The sequence below is a fragment of the Gaeumannomyces tritici genome (genome assembly GCF_000145635.1).
Source record: "Gaeumannomyces tritici R3-111a-1 unplaced genomic scaffold supercont2.5, whole genome shotgun sequence".
Lineage (NCBI taxonomy): Eukaryota > Fungi > Ascomycota > Sordariomycetes > Magnaporthales > Magnaporthaceae > Gaeumannomyces > Gaeumannomyces tritici.
Window position 1 is genome coordinate 3046535 of NW_008804549.1, and position 17168 is coordinate 3063702.

Here is a 17168-nt window from a genome sequence, read left to right on the forward strand (position 1 = left end):
GGCAGACCTTTTCCCTCCATCTCTCCCTCTCGCTGCACTGCTCCGCATGTATGCCAAGGCACAAAGCAGTAGGACGGCGATGCTGACTCTCAGGGAGTGTGTGGGTGTGGTTGCTGCATGCAAAGCTGTGAGGTGCGCCCAATCAGCCTATGTAACTACGAGGCCCCTGTATTCAGGTGGGGGGAGGGGAAAGAAGAAGGAGAAAAGCAAAGACAGGGCCGTTGACATTTGTTGAGATGTGATCGAAAAAACAGACTAGTAGTTTGATAGGTAGACAATGGGAGTCCGGCCAGCCGGTCGGGTGTCCCTCCTCCTCCTGCGGCCTCCTCCTTGTCGTCCCTTGCATCGCATCCATGCGCTTCCTCCCCCGTCACCGCCCCAATGGAACGAGCCAAGGAGCAGGGCCGCCGTGCGGTGCTGCTCGTCCGTCTATCCCCGGCATGTCCGCTTTTGTAATCGCCGTATCCCCTTTCTTTTTCTCCAAAGTGAGCATAGAGTATATTCTTTTCTCTATCACTCGGCTCGTGTCGATATCACGACCATGTTTAAGGGACACAGACACGTGAGCTCATCATTCCTTGATTAGGCCGTCGACATATTGGAACAAAGCTCACCTCTCCCTCGCCAGCCCGCCACATCTAGTCTGCAGCAGTCTTGATTGAGCAATATGCAATCTAGCGTCCCCCCCCGCCCGCCCCGGACGGCAAATAGGAACACGCGTCAGTCCAACCTATATGGCCCTCGGGGTCTGGGTAGGGATCGTGAAGGTGCAGCCTCGAAGTCACCAATCATGAAGGCGAGCACAGAGGGGGTGGGGCACTTTTGTGTCATTAGGCGACAGCAAGACGACTTCTAGATTCACTGCCCTGGGCGGGGGGTTTGGGTAGTTTGACTGACTGTGATTGCAATATCTGTCCTGCAGTACGCACAGAAACAAAAAAAAAAACAAATATTGCGCTGGTCGGCCGGCAACGTGCCACACATGGCTATATCCATGTGTACCGGATAGGTACCAACTCGGCTACCTGGGGAGCGGACCATTGTCTCGGGTGCCGGCCTCGTGGGCTCATCATGTGCCGAGGCCGAGGCCGGTGGCGGGCGATCGGGGTTTGGTTAAACCCGTGCGTGCGGGACAAGGAATGTAGTTAAGTAGACAGGTGTGTGTGTGTGTGTGTGGCATGTGTGTGTGACGGGCGAAGCATCGAATGTGCTTCCAGGAGCTGGGGACACCGTGCTTCTGCCCGAAAACCGCAATGACGCAGGAATGAAACGAAACAGAGCATGGCAGAGGTCTAGACCTATAGAACATGGAGTTTGGCCTTCACACCCACGACAAAAAAGAGGCAGTTCCACCGAAACAAGAAAAGACAGCGAGCACTATAAAAACAAGAATAGGAATAAACGCAGGAATTACGACAGGGATAACAAAAGCAAAAGGAATGATAACGGGAATAGGAAAAAATAGTAGTAATAACAAAAGGATCAACAGGAGTAAAAGGAACAACAAAAGCAAGATAAATGACAATCGGAATGAAAAGAAAAAGAAAACAAGAACAGGAAAGCGCATAGCATCAACAGCTTTGTTTGACCGGCCGTGATCGGATAGCCTCGACAAGGCCCCAATACCACCGCCCACCCACCCATCCGCACGGCCTTGCTTTTTTGTCCCCCCTCCCCCTCCCAGCAGTTTCGCGGTTCACAGCATCGCCGATGGCGGGGGACGGGTGTGGTGGTGGTGGTGGTAGGGGTTGGGTTGGACCACGAAATGCAACTTTGCGTCACTTGCTTCCTACCTCCTCCCTTCTTTGTACCTAGGTATATATGTAGCTGCAACCATCCGTCTTGGTGGGGCCCGGATCGAGCATGATGGGCTTCAAAAAGGTCGCGCCGAGCGACGGACAAGTGAGATAGGGGGAGGGGTGTGACGCAAGGGAACATTGAAGGGAGGCCACACAAAGGCAGCGAGGCTGTTGTCCTTGTTGCTCTGCATCGCTGCGGTGCCACCCGAAAACAGCCATGTCAGCACACAGCAACAGAGCCAAAGACAGCCACCCCCCGGCACCCGAGGTACACAGATGGCCGTTTCTTGCCAACCAGAGACGTGGCAAAGGCAACTAGACCCCCCGGCCTCGGGGGCATCGAATCAAGCAGGGCGACGGACGTGTCAGGCCTCGGGCTCGCCAAGTGGGAACAGGAAACTACGTAACCACGGTCCCTGGTGGACCGTCAAGGTCCTGATTCTTGGAACGTCGAAATCCAGAAACGGCTTCCCGAAAAGAGAAAAAAAAAAAAAGCGGCAAGAGGGTGGTATCAAAACGCACAGGCTCAATGAACCCCTCCCCAAAGAGTATGTAGTACATAAACAAATATAGTCTTGACATCTGTTGTTGGCTGTCTGGCCCCCACGCGGGCCTTCCGCCGGCCCTCCCAGTGTTGCTTTGTTCGCCGTTGTTGCTCCCCCGTAGTGGCGATCCGCCCGTCCACCCGTTGCCCAGCATTGACACGGCAGTTTCAAGTGGACTGCCCCGGGAATACCCATGGGAATAAGCAAGACCTCCAAAGCGATGGAGGGAGCATGTGCTATGTATCATACAAGGAATGGCTCGTACATGGCTAGCTGCGCTGCGGGTGGAAGATGCCGGACATGGAAAGTGGATGCGGATATTCGTCTTGCTTCTCCTTGGGCACTTTGCCATCTGGACTCATACGTGATTTCGGACCGACTCAGATAGGGCATGATAGGCTCCAAGACGACCGACACAGGAAACAAAACACCAAAACCAAAAACAAATCAAATCAAATAAAAACCAGGCCGACCTCGCCACAAAGAGTTCCTCCGTCCGCCCCTTAGCTATCGCCGGAAACACCCAAGAGCAAATGGATAAAGGGGGCCTGGGGGTGAGGGAAGGGTTCGAGGAATAGGAATGCTAATTTAGACAATGAACAAGCACCAACAAAACCCAAAACCCAAAAAGAATACCAAGTCATTACGGTCACTACCGTCGTCGTCCAACTTCATAATCACCTCCCCTTGGAGGATATCATCTCGCCGTACCGGCCACGCTGTTGAGTGGTGTCGTATGCTTGCAGCACGCGCGTCTGCGACTCGTCCGCCGCCGAGAAGGCGTAGCCGCGCTGCTTGCGCATGCGCTGGACTTGGCGGACCTTGCGAATGGCCTTTTGGAACTGGTCCATGCTGTAAAAAGGGGGAAGAAACAAACAACGTTAGCAGAGAACAGAGAAAACGAGACAAGGCGCAAGAGAAAAAAGGAGCAAGAGAAAAAAGGAGCAAGAGAAAAAGGGGGATACGTACCGAGGCCTGTAGTCCTGAATGTTGTACTTCTGGATCTCCTGGATGTGGTGGTACGCCTCGGGCCGGTACATGCGCTTGGCGTACTTCCAGGCAAGGTCGCGGGCGAGGCAGAAGGCGGGCAGGACAAGGAGCTGGATCCAGAAGACGGAGCTGGAGAAGAGGTGCGGCACGAGGCCAAAGTACTCGCTGGAGATGCCAAACTGCGGGAACAGGCTGGCGTAGCAGACGATGAAGACGACCCAGATGGCGAAGGAGCCCGGGATGGAGATGACGTGGTACTTTGTCCAGTTGCTGGTGATGAGGGCCGCCTTGCCCAGCACCGTCACGAGCACGGCGCCGTACAGGGCCGTTCCCCACACCCACTTGCCCGCGATCTTGCCGTCGTTGAGGATCAGGTCGTAGTACCAGAACACCACGCCGCCAATGTACAACGCGAGCGAGTGGTACATGGCCGTCGCGATCCACTGGGCAAAGTTCTTGAACTTGAAGGCGCGGTTCTGCTGCCCCGTGCAGTACAGCTGCGGGTACTTGTCCAGCAGCCCGGCCGACACGTACTGGTCCAGGATGCCCAGCGCCAGCGGCGGCAGCACCGTGAAGAGCACGTTGTAGAAGGACAGCGTCCACGACTCGTAGATGATTTGGCCCGAAAAGACGTTCATAAAGGTGTACCAGAACTGCGTCATGTAGAGCGTGATGTTCTTGTAGAAGGAGAAGAGGATGGCCTTGCTGACGCGCTGGTAGCTCCAGGCGCCGTGCACCAGCAGCAGCTTGCGCAGGAACCGGAACTGCGCGATCGACACGTCGGCGCTGCGCGCCGCCTGCAGACCCTCCATGCCGCTGATGCCGATGCCGATGTGCGCCGCCTGGATCATGGCCACGTCGTTGGCGCCGTCGCCGATGGCGAGCAGGATCGACTCCTTCTGATACTTCTTGACCAGCTTGACCACCAGCGCCTTCTGCAGCGGCGAGACGCGGCAGCAGATGACCGCCTTGCACATGACGGCCAGGTCCAGGAACATGCGGTCGAGCTCGGGCTCCAGAGCGTACGTCAGGGACTTGCCGTCGATGACGAGCGCCAGCGTCTCCAGCTCGATGGTCCCGTGGGCCTGCGTCCGGATCGCGTCGAGCTTCTTCTGGATGTTGTCGCGAGTCGCCGTCGCCGTCTCCTCGTTCACAATCAGAAGCGTCATGTCCTCGCTCAGCAGCTTGCAGCTCATGCCGATGTTGATGGCCGTCTCCTGCCGGTCGCCCGTCAGCACCCAGACCTTGATCCCGGCGTTCTGCATCGTGTGGATCGTCTCGGGCACGCCGTCCTGGAGCTTGTCTTCGATGGCCGTCGCGCCAAGAAGGTAAAAGTCGTGCTCGATGAGCTCGGCCGCCTTGTCCAGCTCCTCGGCCCGGTTTCCAGACACGGTCGTCTGCGCCTTTTCAAACACAGCGAGCCAGTCCTGGAACTCGTGCTCGGGGATCTCGCGCATGGACAGGCAGAGCGTCCTCAGGCCCTCCGAGGCGTACTCCTCCAGGTGCTGGAGCGTCACCTCGACGTGCGGGTTGCTCTCGTTGAGCCGCTCCAGGATCACCGTGTCGGCGCCCTTGCAGTAGATCCGGATCTTGCCGTCGGGGCAGCGGTAGATGGCCGACATGCGCTTCCTCGTCGAGTTGAACTCGCACACGGCCAGCAGCTCGTACGCCAGCTCCCGGCCTTCGACCTCGATGATGACCACGCGGGGCTTCCGCGCCGTGAACTTGAAGCCCAGATCGGCCGCGCCCTGCACGAGCGCGCCCTCGTCCGGCGAGGCCGCCTGGTACTTGATCTTGCCTGTCTTCTCGTCGCGCTCGGGGATGACGGTGTGGCAGGTCGCCAGCAGCGCCAAAAAATGCTCAATGGCCGGGGCCGTCTTGTGCGACTTGAGGTTCTGGCTCAGCTGCTTGAAGTCGTGTACCCCAACCTCCATGCCGTCCTGCACCGTGGCGCGGCGGTCCTCGGCTATGTCCTCTCCGTACATGATGCCGGCGATGGTGCACTGCTTGAATTCCATCATGTTGCACGTCAGGGTTCCCGTCTTGTCAGAGAAGACGTACTCGACCATGCCGAGCTCCTCGACCAGGCTGGACGTGCGGCAGTTGGCAGGCGTGTCCGTCTTGTCGTGGTAGATGTCGAGGTCGTCGTTGATGAGGATGCCGTGCCAGTACTTGACCACCTCGAGCGTGACAAAGAGCGAGATGGGAACGAGGGCGGAGAAGAGGACCCAGTAGGTGACCATGTCCCTAAGGATCACCTTGAAGACCTCGAGCGCGTCCACGGCCGAGGGGAGAAACAGGTAGCTGAGCTGGCCATCAAAGACCTTGCGCGTGACAAGATCGCCAACGGTACACACCACCGACAGGATGAGGAGGATGCCAACCAGGCCCATGACGGCAACGTTGAGCTGGCGCTCAACCTTTGTCCGCTTGATGGGCGTCGCCGTGGCGTTGCGCATGAGCTTGGTCTCGTGGCCGGTGAAGACGACTGCGCCGTGGATCCAGGGGGTGTTGCGGAGGGTGGCGCCTCGCAGCAGCAGCTGCTCGGGGTTCAGCGACAGCTCCTTCTCGCCGCCGCCGGCCTGCATGGTCAGGGTCGCCTCGTACGTGTACAGGCTGCTGTTGGGCTGCTCGGACCGGATCCTGCCGCCGAGCCTGCTCAGCTCGCTGGAGCTCATCAGGCCCGACGTCTCGGGGATGCCCTGCTTGATCTTGAGGTTCGTCTCGCCGTCCAGGTTCGCCGTCTCGATGTAACACAGGCCCTCGGGCTCTGAGCTGGCCAGGAGCACAATGTCGGCCGGGAAGGGCTCCTCGGATTCGACGCGGACGATGTCGCCTACGGAAACGTTGATCCACTTGGTCTCCTCGAACGTCGAGCCTCTCAGCACCCTGGCCTTGGACACGTTGAGGGCCTTGTCGGCCTGCTTTCGTCGGTAGTCCTCCACCATCTCCTTGCCGGCCGAGACCATGAGCACAACGATGAGCGGGCCGATTGTGGTGTACTTGTTGGTGGGGGATAGGTCCGGGATCTGCTGCAGCATGGCAGTGAAGAGGAAGAAGATGTTTGCAAATTTCGAGAACTGCTCGTAGAGGAACTTGGGCAGAAAGGTGGCGACGTTGTACTTTGCCGTCGACACGTGGTTGTCGATGAACTTGCTAGGCGCGTTGGCGGGGGGGTTGTTGAGGTGGATGATGCGTGGGCCCAGGGTCGAGGGATCCGGCTTGGAGCGGCCGAAGCCGAACTTGAAGTTGCCCATGTCGAACTTCTTTCCCTTGCTCTGCTGCTGTCCCTGATCGTGCGGTTGCTGGCCTCGATCGCCGCCGCCCATGTTGGCCCTTTGTTGTCCTCCCGGCTCCGTCAAGGGAAGGTCCATTTCTGAGTAGCCGGCCTGCCCTCCCATGCCAAACATATTCTTAGCGCGGCCTAGCATGCCGCCGCCCAAACTCAAGACGCTGTTCCTCTGACGTGCGTCGTCACGATTTGGGTTCGCCCGGGCGTCTGCGGGTCCATTGCCACCGTGCTGGTAGTACGAGTGCGCCTCCTCCTGGTAGTCATCCAAGTCGTCGGCGTATCTCTGGTAGTTGTTCAGGTCCGACGTCTGGCTGTAGTTGCGGTTCCGGCCCGTGTTGGACGTATACGGTCCCGACTCGGGCGCGGCCGGCGCAGACGGGCCTCCTCCGGGCGCCGACGGGCGTCTTGCCGACAGAGGCGAGGTGCTGGCGTGGGCACCCTGGCCGCCGGCTCCAACAAAGTCGTCGTACGAGATGGACGGGCGGCCCTGCGTGGGGTCCTGGTTATGGAAGCGCAGAAGGTCGTCGTCGTTGATGTCGGATCGCTGGCCGCCGCCGTAGACGGGCTGGTCGTTGTCGAGGTCGAGTAGGAGGTCGTCGTTCGGTCTTGCGGCACCGGGCCGGCCGGCCGGTGGTTGACCAGCCATAGTGGCCGATGTGCCGCTTCCGGCGCTTCAGTTTCAGCCCCGACTGGGCAAGGCGGGCAAGGTGGGCAGAGGATGTCGAGGTCCCCTCGTTGTCAAGTCGGGCTGTTTATGACGGACGGCGTGACAACATGCGGAAAGGCGTGCCGGGTTGTTGGTTGGTGATGTAGAGCGTGTGGTGCCGTGGATGAAGCTCAACTGTGTTGGGAGCGTGGTTTTTTTCTTGTCGCGAAAATCAGCAACGACCAGCGTGGGTGGGCTGGACGCTGAGACTTGACGTGACGGTTGCGTTCAGGGATGGTGGCACGGTGGGTATGTGCTGGCCAATTCCGTCGTGTGCTAAACCTAGGCATGCACAGCCTCGTTATTTTTTGCTTCCTTGGAGTGGGAGGTACCTGGCAGCGGCGGGCCAGTAAGCAATCGGGAGGACACGAGGATAAAACAGGGTCCAGTCCGGTCCAGTCCCAAAGCCCAATGTGCTCCAGATAAACTCGCACGTGTTGCTTCTTCCCTTACGCGATATGGCAGCTCCCGCAAAAGGACATAATCACCTCGAACAGACAAAGGGCCAAAGGTCAAAGACCGGACAGTGGGTGACATGAGGGACATGAGGGACATGAGACGATGGATGCGCCAAAAGCCAAGAGGCGGTGCCTTGAGGACGTCACCACAGTGAGGCGCTGCGCAAACTGGATTACACAGCTGCGGGCCCCTGCCAAGAAGGACGGCGTCTGGTGGCAACCCAGCCACGCCATCCTTGCCCCAGCCAGGGGATGGCTAGGTACCAGTGACGCTGCCCTGGGGCGAGTAGAAACAGGCTGCCGCGCCGCATTTGGGCTGCTTCCAACAGCATTCGCGTCCCCAGCACCACCCCAGCACCACACCATGCATGCTTCATGTGGCTGTTGCCCGTCTCAGCCTCATCCGCCTCCAGCCCAAATCTCCAGCTGACCTGGCCGACTGTGTATCGATACGCGGACAGCACTCATTGCAAACTCTCGTCAACTCAACCCCTGGCATCGGCTGCACTGTAACAGCCATCATGGTTTGCGCAAAGTGCCAGAAGCTGTCCAAGACGACCTTGGCGACGCCGGGCGTGAAAAAGAAGTCGGAAATGTACTACGGCTCGCCGGCATCGTCCTCGTCTGCGTCCAAGTCATCGGCGACGCTGGGCCAGACGGGTGTGTCCAAGGTTTGACCTCCCGTTGACCCCAGGAGAATCCTCAACAAACAGTCCTAATATGGCCTATCTGTGCAGAGCAAACTGTTGTCAAAAGGTGCCAAGAATCCGTATGCTCAGTATTCAAGGTATAACTCCACTGTCCACCGCCAGTGCCCTCTCCTCAGTCCAAAGCCCAGGCCCTGACCAGACCCATTTAGCTCCTGTGACAAGTGCAAGACCAAAGTCTCGCAGGGTCACAAATTCTGCCACTCTTGCGCATACAAAGCCGATGGTATGTCAATCAGCTTGTGCCTGCTTTTCAATCTCGTATCCGCCGCTGACCTATCAAACCCAGCCTGCGCCATGTGCGGAAAGTCCAACTCAAAAGCCAAGACCGGCGCCGCTCCCATTATCTCGGGGCAGAAATTCTCGTCAAAGTGAGAGTACCTGGTCCGCAAGTTGGCCATTGCAGCAGCACAAGCTGTCGAGGAACTCGCAAACGACATTAGATTGCGTTTCGGCTGCTGGATATCGAGACTCTCTAGCCTATAGTCTATAGGCTATAGGATCGCCAGCAGCCGGCAGGGCCATCGCCGACTCATCGCGTTTTGATAGGCTCGGCTCCTAGTAGGATACAGAGACGGTACTGTGTAGAATCGCCGTCTGGTGCCCTAGACGCCACTTGTGCATCAAGACGACGTGTTGCCAGTCTACACCATAATTATAGGGGACGGAGCACTCGAGCACGATCAGGGGCGGAATGTTGTCAGGAATTTACTCTCGTCACTAACCAGATCCGCTTTCTGTTTTGCGTCAGGCCGTTTTCCCACGCCGATCACTAGAGAGTCCTTCCCTGCTCCTGCTCTCCCTCAATAAAGATGATTGTTTTGGTTCTCATAATGTCATTTTCAGAATTTCCTTGGTCATAAAGCAGTGCTCAGTCGTGATCCGCCCCATTCATCTTTCCCCTTTTGCTTATATCGAGGCCTTGGGCCGAGTCACCCGGTCCACAAACTCCTCAATCTGCCTGTTGACCTCTGCCGAGGCCTCGGTCAGGGCCCAGTGCGAGGCATCGACGCGGCCCCTCGACAGGTTCACAAAGTGGGCGTCCATGCCGGCCGACATGGCCTCGGGCAGGGCGGCGTCGCGCGTGGCCGAGATGAAGAGCGCGGGCGTCTGGATCTTGAAGTCCTTGCCGCGCGCGTAGAGCCCGCGGTCCTCGTCGAAGTTGACCCTGCGCGAGCGGTACCAGTTGGTGGGCCCGCGCAGGCCGTTGCGCGAGTACTGGTCGGCGTAGAAGTCGAGCTCCTCGTCCGACAGCAGGCGCGACGTCTCGAGGTCGGCGATGTGGCCGAACGGCACACCCGTGTCGACTGAGAACGGCTTCCCGTCGCTCCCCTCCTTGGGCCTGCCACCCCACAGGCAGTTGAGGAACTGGCGCACCGCGGGCTTGCCGCCCTCGGCCGTGCGCTTCACCACCTCGTCGCCCGCAAACTGCAGCTGGTACCTGAAGTTGGGCAGCACCTGCGTCACCTGCGACAGGTCGTAGAACTCTCCCTGGGGCGGGACGTAAGGGGTGCAGACGCTGAAGACGCCCAGCACGCGGTCAGGGTGGTGCTCGGCGAAGCGCCAGACGAGCATGCCGCCCCAGTCGTGGCCGCCGATGACGACGCGCGGCTCGGTCGGGAAGTCGGCGTCGAGCAGCGCCGCGAGGTCGTCGCTCATGCCCTTGGAGCCGTACGCCTCGACGGCGTCGGGCGCGTCGGTGCCGCCGTAGCCCAGCATATCGGGTGCCACGACCTGGTAGCCCGCCGCCTGCAGCGCCGGGATCTGGTTCCGCCAGCCGAACGAGAGGTCCGGGAAGCCGTGGCACAGCAGCACCGTGGCCTTGTGCGGGCCCTCGGGCTTGGCCAGCAGGTAGTGGTAGTTCTTGCCCCGCACCATGACGTTGCGGTGCTCGACCCGCGGGTCGTTGGGCGTGAGCTTGGCCGGGGCGCTCATTGCGGCGATTGCTTATCGGTCGGCTTTTGTGGTTGTGTTGTGTCTGTGGGCTGGTTTGAGGGGTGTGGCCTCTATCTCACCGATCGAGTGCTCCCCGCAGGTGGACTAAAACCCGGTGGTACCCTGCCGCTTTATATGTGCTGGTGAAGCCGCGATTATTATGGGGCACTGACGCCAAGTCGGGGTACCACACCACTCGAGGCGGTGGGTAAACCGGCTTCCTCGGGCCTCGGCGGCCAAAATCAGGTCAGTGTTGCATGAGACGCATCGTCTACAGTGGGCCCAGGAATACCGCATTATATTCGCCATGCTGTTTCCATGTCTTGTGTGATCGTCAGCGCCATCCAACCGGTCGAAAACTCAGCAACTAGGTAGATAGACAGGCCAGTCCCGCACATAACCCGGTCACGATTATCAATCACACATATCACATTTTGATCCATTGTTGTGCCCCCAACGTGGCCTTGTAACGTCGCACACCATGGCAAAAGAAGACTCAACAAGCAATAGCATGACCCTTCCTATATATCGTCTGATAAGACCTCACAAGGCTTGCTGAACTAGACCAATATATACATCGCAAACCCGTCCTTACGTGAGTACCCCCGGGCCGCCTTGGCGGCACTAGGCCGGTGGCATTCACACTATGGAATATGGGTATTAGAGCGGAAACTACAAACGGGCCGCACCGCGATATTGCACAGCTCAATAAACCAAGGTATCCTCCTCCGTCATCACCACATCGCCGTCACAGTCGTTGCTCGAGCCATGTTGAGGAGGGGGAGGCGCGGGGTTAGTAGCAACTGCAAGGCTCGTGTTGGCGGGGGCTTCGGTGCGAGGCTCGCCAGTCATACCTTCATTCTTGATGGTGGGTTGAGGCGACGGGCATCGCAGCTCCGCCAATTTCTTCTGCTTTTTGCGCTCGAAAGCGCGCCTCTCCCGGTTCACCATCTCCTCGGCATCGAGGACCTGTCTGCCGACAGCATCCTCTTGCTTCCTGGTCATCTCCCAGGGCCGAAAGTACTGCGATCCAAATCAAGGTTAGTACGGTGTTGGAAATCAAGTCAAGCGACGGGCCTCTTACAATCGGGGGCCCGCTCCTCGTCTTGAGGCTGTGGGCTTGTGCCATGATGTTTGAGTGGCGTGTACGCATCTTGGCGAGCAAAAATACAAAGTGTTAGTAAGTCTTCTCGATGTGGCAGTGATGAACAGGAGTATCGTCATACCGCGCGCTCCTCAAACCCGATCTGCTCAGCCTTCCGGATCGGCTCCAGCCTCGCGAGGTTCTTCTTACGTTCCTCCTCCACGGCCTTGCGTTCCTCCTCTGCGGCCTTGCGTTGCTCCGCCTTCTCCTTCTGTCTGCGCTCGATCTCGTCGCGGTGCTTTTTCTGCGCGGCTCTAGGCTCGCGGTTTAGGCTGCTCAGAAGGCCCCTGAAAAAGCGTTTGCCACGCTGCTTCTCCTCTGCTGAGAGCGACGGTCGGCTCTCTGGCTCCTGCCGACGCTCACGTTGACGCTCGGGCTCTCGCGGCGGCTCCACCCGTCCCCTTGACGCATATTGGTGGTAGCGGTCCATGCCGCGGTGTCTGTCCCGATCGCGCTGGCGATCATGGTCCCGGCCGCGATCACGTCGCCAGTAAGGGCTACGACTGCGCGATGGCGAGCGACTGCGACGCCTTGGCTTCTTTGGCATGAAGCCATCTTGGACACTATGAGAAGGAGAAGAAGCCTTTCTCTTCAGAAGCCTGTCTTCATAATGATCTTCCAACGTGATGTGAGGATCTTTAGACATGCTGATGGGGTCGACCAATGACTTGGCGTCGGGGCCGGGTCTGCTTTCCATTGGTATGGTCGCTAGGCTTTGCGATGCGAGTATGACTAGTCCTTACAGCTGGCCAGGCGGCATAGCGCAGATATCGATGGTGCTTGTCTGAGGTTCAATATGACGAAGCTGTCGGGTTCAATATTGACAGAACAATGGGTGGTCCAACAACCAGAAAAAAGTGCTGGGTTATATGGGCAAGGCTGTCGGGGTTAATGTAAGCAAAAAGTGTAGGGTTGAGTATCGAGGAAGCTGTAGGTCCAATATCGAGAAATTGGAGGTTCAATATCAACAAGGTTGGGTAAGGTTTCAAGTTTGGTATCGAAGCAGCCGTGTTTGCTTGCGTCGGCTTTAGGTGATGTGTTGTCGTGAATAATTGCAATGAGCTGAATTGGATTTCTGCAGGCTTCACGTGGGCAGTATCAGGAAGCACGCGGGGGGAAGGCTCTGAGAGGTTGATGCATCGTATCAAGTGTGATGTTTTGTCCGCGGCCCGCAGAGAAGCTCCTCCGGGAGCTCTTAGCTCCTGCAGCCGACACGTTCGCCCCACCAGCCCGCCCGCCTCCCCTGCATCCTAGCATGACGCACGCCCTGTGCGGCCCTGCTGACTTTCCCAACAGAGAACCGCGTCGAATTTTCCAACCGTCCAGGTGAGCAGGGAATAAGACGGCAGGGCGCGTTGAAAATCGCCATCCTCGCCCACATCACTCTGTGTCCTATACCGCCCGCCCATCTCTACGCCCGCCCACCCGCTCACAAGCTTCCTAGTCTTGCCATCGCAGTCTCTCGACAGAAGCGCAGACGACGAGCAGCACACCACGGTGCTCCCGACGAAACAACACGCGCACGCAACCCGATCTCCCATCTCCCACAGCCGCCCGCCCGCGAGCCACGCGCCGTTCCTGAACCGCAGCCATGTCGCGACACCACCCCGATCTGGTTATGTGCCGGAAGCAGGCGGGCGTCTCCATCGGCCGGCTCTGCGACAAGTGCGACGGCAAGTGCCCTGTCTGCGACTCCTACGTCCGCCCGACCACGCTCGTGCGCATCTGCGACGAGTGCAGTTTCGGAAACTACCAGAACAAGTGTGTCGTGTGCGGTGGAGAGGTGAGGCGAATATCCATCCCCCTCGGGGCCCTTGGCTGTCTGGTTTGGCGTCTGTCTATTCCTGTTGCTAATCCTTCTCCCTCGCCCATAGGGTATATCGGACGCCTTCTACTGCTTCGAGTGCACACGCTTGGAAAAAGACAGAGACGGTTGCCCCAAGATTATTAATCTTGGAAGCTCTAGAACTGATGTAAGCCGATACGCTACTCTGAAAGTCTTGAGCCCATCAGGACCGGTGCTGACACCCCATTACAGCTATTTTACCAAAAGAAAACAAACAGGACATACTGACCTCGGAGCGGCCCGGCCTTGGGCCGCACTGCGTCGTATGTCCTGTATGAGCTCTGGACGTTTTCGGGGCACTATGATGGGATCCTCCGGGTCATGTATGCTTGGCGTTATCCGGCGTTATAGAGTGTGAATTTGCAAGACGAGGATAAGAAAGGCATCTGGTTCTTCATTGAGATATCACCTAGATGAACAATAAGAAGGAACGGCGCGCACGCCAACGCAGATCTTATTGCCCATTTCCCCATGTACGAATGGTTCCCAGATCTAATGGTGGGGAGAGTACCATGTCGCGACGCGTAGAACGTAAAACGAGCATGCAAGCTCGTAATGATATCTTCCTACCCAGGGCGTGGGCTACCGTAGCTCAAAAAGGCGTCCGTTTATCTGCAGATACGGCCTCAAAATGAACAAAGATCCCTCAAGACGGCCCCCATTACCGCTTTCAGGTCATGTAGATATCGATGGCACCCCCGCGAACGGTTCGGATCTTGCCGCCGAATATCTTGAAGAGCGGCGAGTTCCACGGCTGGACCTCGTGCCTACTTGCCGAGTCATCCATCTCCTTGGCCTCTACAAGGGCACCCTTCTCGAGCGCTGCAGTGCTGGCCGGGGTGCAGAAGGGACCCGGACTGGGGACAAGGGACATGGCGGCGACGTAGCCATCGACATCGGCATCGACGAGGCTCGGCTGCATGAGCTTTCCGGCCACAGCTGGGCTCTCCTCGAGGTCGATGAGCATGAGATTCGGTTCTTGCTCCAGCGCCTCGTCGCGGCTCTCCTCCAGGTCGATGAACGTGGGATTCAGTAGTTGCTCTAGCGCGGTTGCAGGCGTTTGCAGACCGTGTTGCTGATCAGCGGGTGTGTCATCGCCGGACGGACAGCGCGGGGTATATAGAACGAGTGCGCTTGCTTGGCCAATCAGTGGGATGGCATTGGTGGTGGAAAGGCCATGCTCAGTCTCCCCATGTTTGGAATGGTTCACACTGCCAGTCTTCTCGAGACTCTCCTAGGTCTTGAGAAGCTGCCGGTCTTGGCCCAGCTTCCATGAGAACTTCAGAAATGCCACGGCGGTGAGCCAGCCTTTCCAAAAAGTCAGCATACTTGTCGCAAGACTTTACAGGCTCCATGGTTGAGTTGTACTCACTGTCGTAACCTGCTTCATGCGCAACCCTGATGGATGGCATGGGCGGAGCGATCAGAGGAAGCTCCAGGTTCTTGACCATTTTGTAAAGTTGTCCCAGAGAGATATCAGGGTCGAACTCATGTCTACCAAGAGTCACCATGAACTTGGTGTCGACAAGCCGCGGGAAAGCTTGGAGATCGAGCTTGAACTGAGTTAGGGTCCGCGGCAAATCTCCAACGAAGGACTGGTAGAGGAAGCACAAATCCAAGAGCGAGTTGTGGAGGATAAGCACTCTAGCTCTGGTCTTTGTCTTTTTCTCGATGCTGCGAAGTTTACGCCTCATTTCGTCCATCTTGTCTTGCGAGTGAGCTCCAGGTTCGAGCAGCAGCTGGACGTCGATCTCTTCTGCGAAATCGCCGCCGGCCAGTGCCTCGAAGACGTAACGGAACCCTGGCAGTGCGTTAGCTGGCGGAACCGACAGCGTTTGGGAGCGAGAAAGAGAGGTGACTAGAGGCAGGAAGTACAACGCACCTGTCTGGTGCCGGACGGCCAGTTTACGATCGCGCATTTGGCGAGAAAGAGTCTGCCATCTATTAATACCGCAGCCCTAAAGTCGTGGTCGAGTTGGGGCTTACTTACTTTCTCTTGATACTTGTCGGCACCCTTGATCGTGATCTGCATGAACAAGCAGTCACCCTTGCGCTTGCCTCGGAGGCCATATTCCTTGAAGTCGGTCTCGAGCAACTGGTAGATCAGTCTGGTCTGCAGCGAGGTCAGGCGATCACCCTCTGGGTTCTCGATGTTGATGAAGTGTTCGCCGCGCTTGAACAACCAGTCGGTTATCTGCTTGCGCACACTAGCGCAAAAGTCGCGAACCGTCGGGGACTCTCCGTCGATGTTGATGAGAGGAGTGTTCCTCGCGTCTGGGTCGACAAAGTTATCATAGGCATCCTGAGCCTCCTGCCGGCTCAGATACGTGATGCCCTTGCTCAGGACCCGGGCCGGGAGATCATCGCCCCGGCTGGCGCGCAGGAAGCTGGCCGTGTTGCCAGAAAGCGAAAACCTGCGGTCTAGGAACTTTGCGAGCGCAAGATTGCCCGCCTCGTTGCCAAGATACCACGGCGCGAGCTGGAAGCTGTAGCCCTTCCAGTGGTAAGACTCTTCATGCGGGGCAAGGCGAGAAGTAACATAAGCAACAGATCGGCAAAAGGCAGGGCAGGGTTTATGGGAAGGGAAAGGCGACAACAGCACTCACTATCCTCTGGCCCGTATCGAAGACAGGTGATTCCCACTTCGAGAATCTGGAAGGCTTTGGCGGCCTCGGCAGCTTCGACGTAACACTGCTCGGCCATGAACTTCACTTTCCGGCCAAAGATCCCGTCCCTCAGACGGACGCCCGTCATCTCGAGGTCGAGGCCGATAAGCTCTGCGGCCGCGATATCTTCGAGCACTGCTGGAAGCAGGGACCAAAAATTGTCCGCGTCTATCGCCGTGATTTCCCGGGCGGACTCCATTATGGCGGCCTAGGGCGCCTGATATCGGCAAGGATTTCGATGTCGACTTGCTGGAGGAGGTGGATGACTGGATCTAGGCGCCGCTTGCCAAATATGGAAGTTCATCGCCTGCCAAAAGCGGGGGTTTCCCCAGACTGATCCACCTGCGCGGTCCCCTTGGATCTTGTTCGGGATCGAAAGGGGTTGGTGGCGAGACTCCAACATATGCCCTTTTTCGTCCTTCCTTTTCTTTTTGACTTTCTGTATATATCCCCAAACAGGGCTGTCGCACAGCATTGGCAATTCTAACCATCAAAACCTATGGAATTGCCGCACCGAGACATGACGGACCCCCAATAAAATCCGTGGTTTATAGTCCGCCAATACTGGATGGAATGGAAATGCGTTTGCCTATGATTCAGCCCATCTCTCGTCAACTCTTGACCGCTTGCTTAAGGTACATACAAGGCTCGTGGTTTCCCCCGGGTTTGGCTCATGCAAAATGCAATGTCCCGCGGGCTCGGCGTCATCCCTTCTAATAAGTGTGGATGGGACCCCGTATAATGCGTCTTGGTCACCTGCTGCGGAGGGGTTCCCAATCCGGAACTCCCGAGTCCTGGACCGCGGCTCCCTGCACGACGTCAGAAGCCTGTTGACAATCAGGGGAAGTGCATGATCAGGCGAAAGGGCGGGCTGTGAGGCTGGAAGCTAGAGACATTGTAGCTGGTGGTTGTTTACGACCTATGTGCAACTGACATGACAACACGAACTCTGACTGGGCTGATTATTCACAGCGGGAGAAAACAAAGGCAAACCGGAGACGGCTTGAGCACGGCGATTTGCCCGCGCCGACGCACAGGTAATCTCCGGGCTGGGGCACATTCCGCGATGGGTAGCGGAGA

The 17168-nt window shown here is 57.8% G+C and overlaps 7 protein-coding genes across 7 annotated transcripts; 3 read left to right on the forward strand and 4 right to left on the reverse strand.

The window, feature by feature from the left end:
• Positions 1-1866: 1866 nt before the first annotated feature.
• Positions 1867-2206, forward strand: GGTG_10022 (hypothetical protein; the record flags this gene model as incomplete). Its single annotated transcript, XM_009227883.1, has 2 exons — positions 1867-1902; positions 2015-2206. 2 exons carry the CDS (start codon positions 1867-1869, stop codon positions 2204-2206), a joined length of 228 nt encoding a protein of 75 aa, XP_009226147.1.
• GGTG_10023 (phospholipid-transporting ATPase 1) lies at positions 2188-7865 on the reverse strand. Its single transcript, XM_009227884.1, has 2 exons — positions 3314-7865; positions 2188-3196 (listed from the first exon to the last, which is right to left on the reverse strand). The coding sequence occupies exons 1-2, from the start codon at positions 7270-7272 to the stop codon at positions 3022-3024; spliced, it is 4134 nt and encodes a 1377-aa protein (XP_009226148.1). The 5' UTR covers positions 7273-7865; the 3' UTR covers positions 2188-3021.
• GGTG_10024 (cript family protein) lies at positions 7802-9420 on the forward strand. The gene is made up of 4 exons (XM_009227885.1): positions 7802-8461; positions 8528-8577; positions 8650-8723; positions 8787-9420. The coding sequence occupies exons 1-4, from the start codon at positions 8159-8161 to the stop codon at positions 8870-8872; spliced, it is 513 nt and encodes a 170-aa protein (XP_009226149.1). The 5' UTR covers positions 7802-8158; the 3' UTR covers positions 8873-9420.
• GGTG_10025 (epoxide hydrolase 2) lies at positions 9219-10562 on the reverse strand. Its single transcript, XM_009227886.1, has one exon. It carries the CDS (start codon positions 10430-10432, stop codon positions 9407-9409), a length of 1026 nt encoding a protein of 341 aa, XP_009226150.1. The 5' UTR covers positions 10433-10562; the 3' UTR covers positions 9219-9406.
• A 365-nt stretch (positions 10563-10927) lies between these two features.
• On the reverse strand, positions 10928-12718 carry GGTG_10026 (hypothetical protein). The gene is made up of 3 exons (XM_009227887.1): positions 11659-12718; positions 11517-11585; positions 10928-11455 (listed from the first exon to the last, which is right to left on the reverse strand). Exons 1-3 carry the CDS (start codon positions 12271-12273, stop codon positions 11138-11140), a joined length of 1002 nt encoding a protein of 333 aa, XP_009226151.1. The 5' UTR covers positions 12274-12718; the 3' UTR covers positions 10928-11137.
• Positions 12719-12877: 159 nt separating this feature from the next.
• GGTG_10027 (PHD finger-like domain-containing protein 5A) lies at positions 12878-14118 on the forward strand. Its single transcript, XM_009227888.1, has 3 exons — positions 12878-13359; positions 13451-13549; positions 13615-14118. Exons 1-3 carry the CDS (start codon positions 13168-13170, stop codon positions 13648-13650), a joined length of 327 nt encoding a protein of 108 aa, XP_009226152.1. The 5' UTR covers positions 12878-13167; the 3' UTR covers positions 13651-14118.
• On the reverse strand, positions 13731-16572 carry GGTG_10028 (hypothetical protein). The gene is made up of 5 exons (XM_009227889.1): positions 16029-16572; positions 15413-15933; positions 15305-15356; positions 14795-15223; positions 13731-14730 (listed from the first exon to the last, which is right to left on the reverse strand). Exons 1-5 carry the CDS (start codon positions 16285-16287, stop codon positions 14657-14659), a joined length of 1335 nt encoding a protein of 444 aa, XP_009226153.1. The 5' UTR covers positions 16288-16572; the 3' UTR covers positions 13731-14656.
• Between the last annotated feature and the right edge of the window lie 596 nt (positions 16573-17168).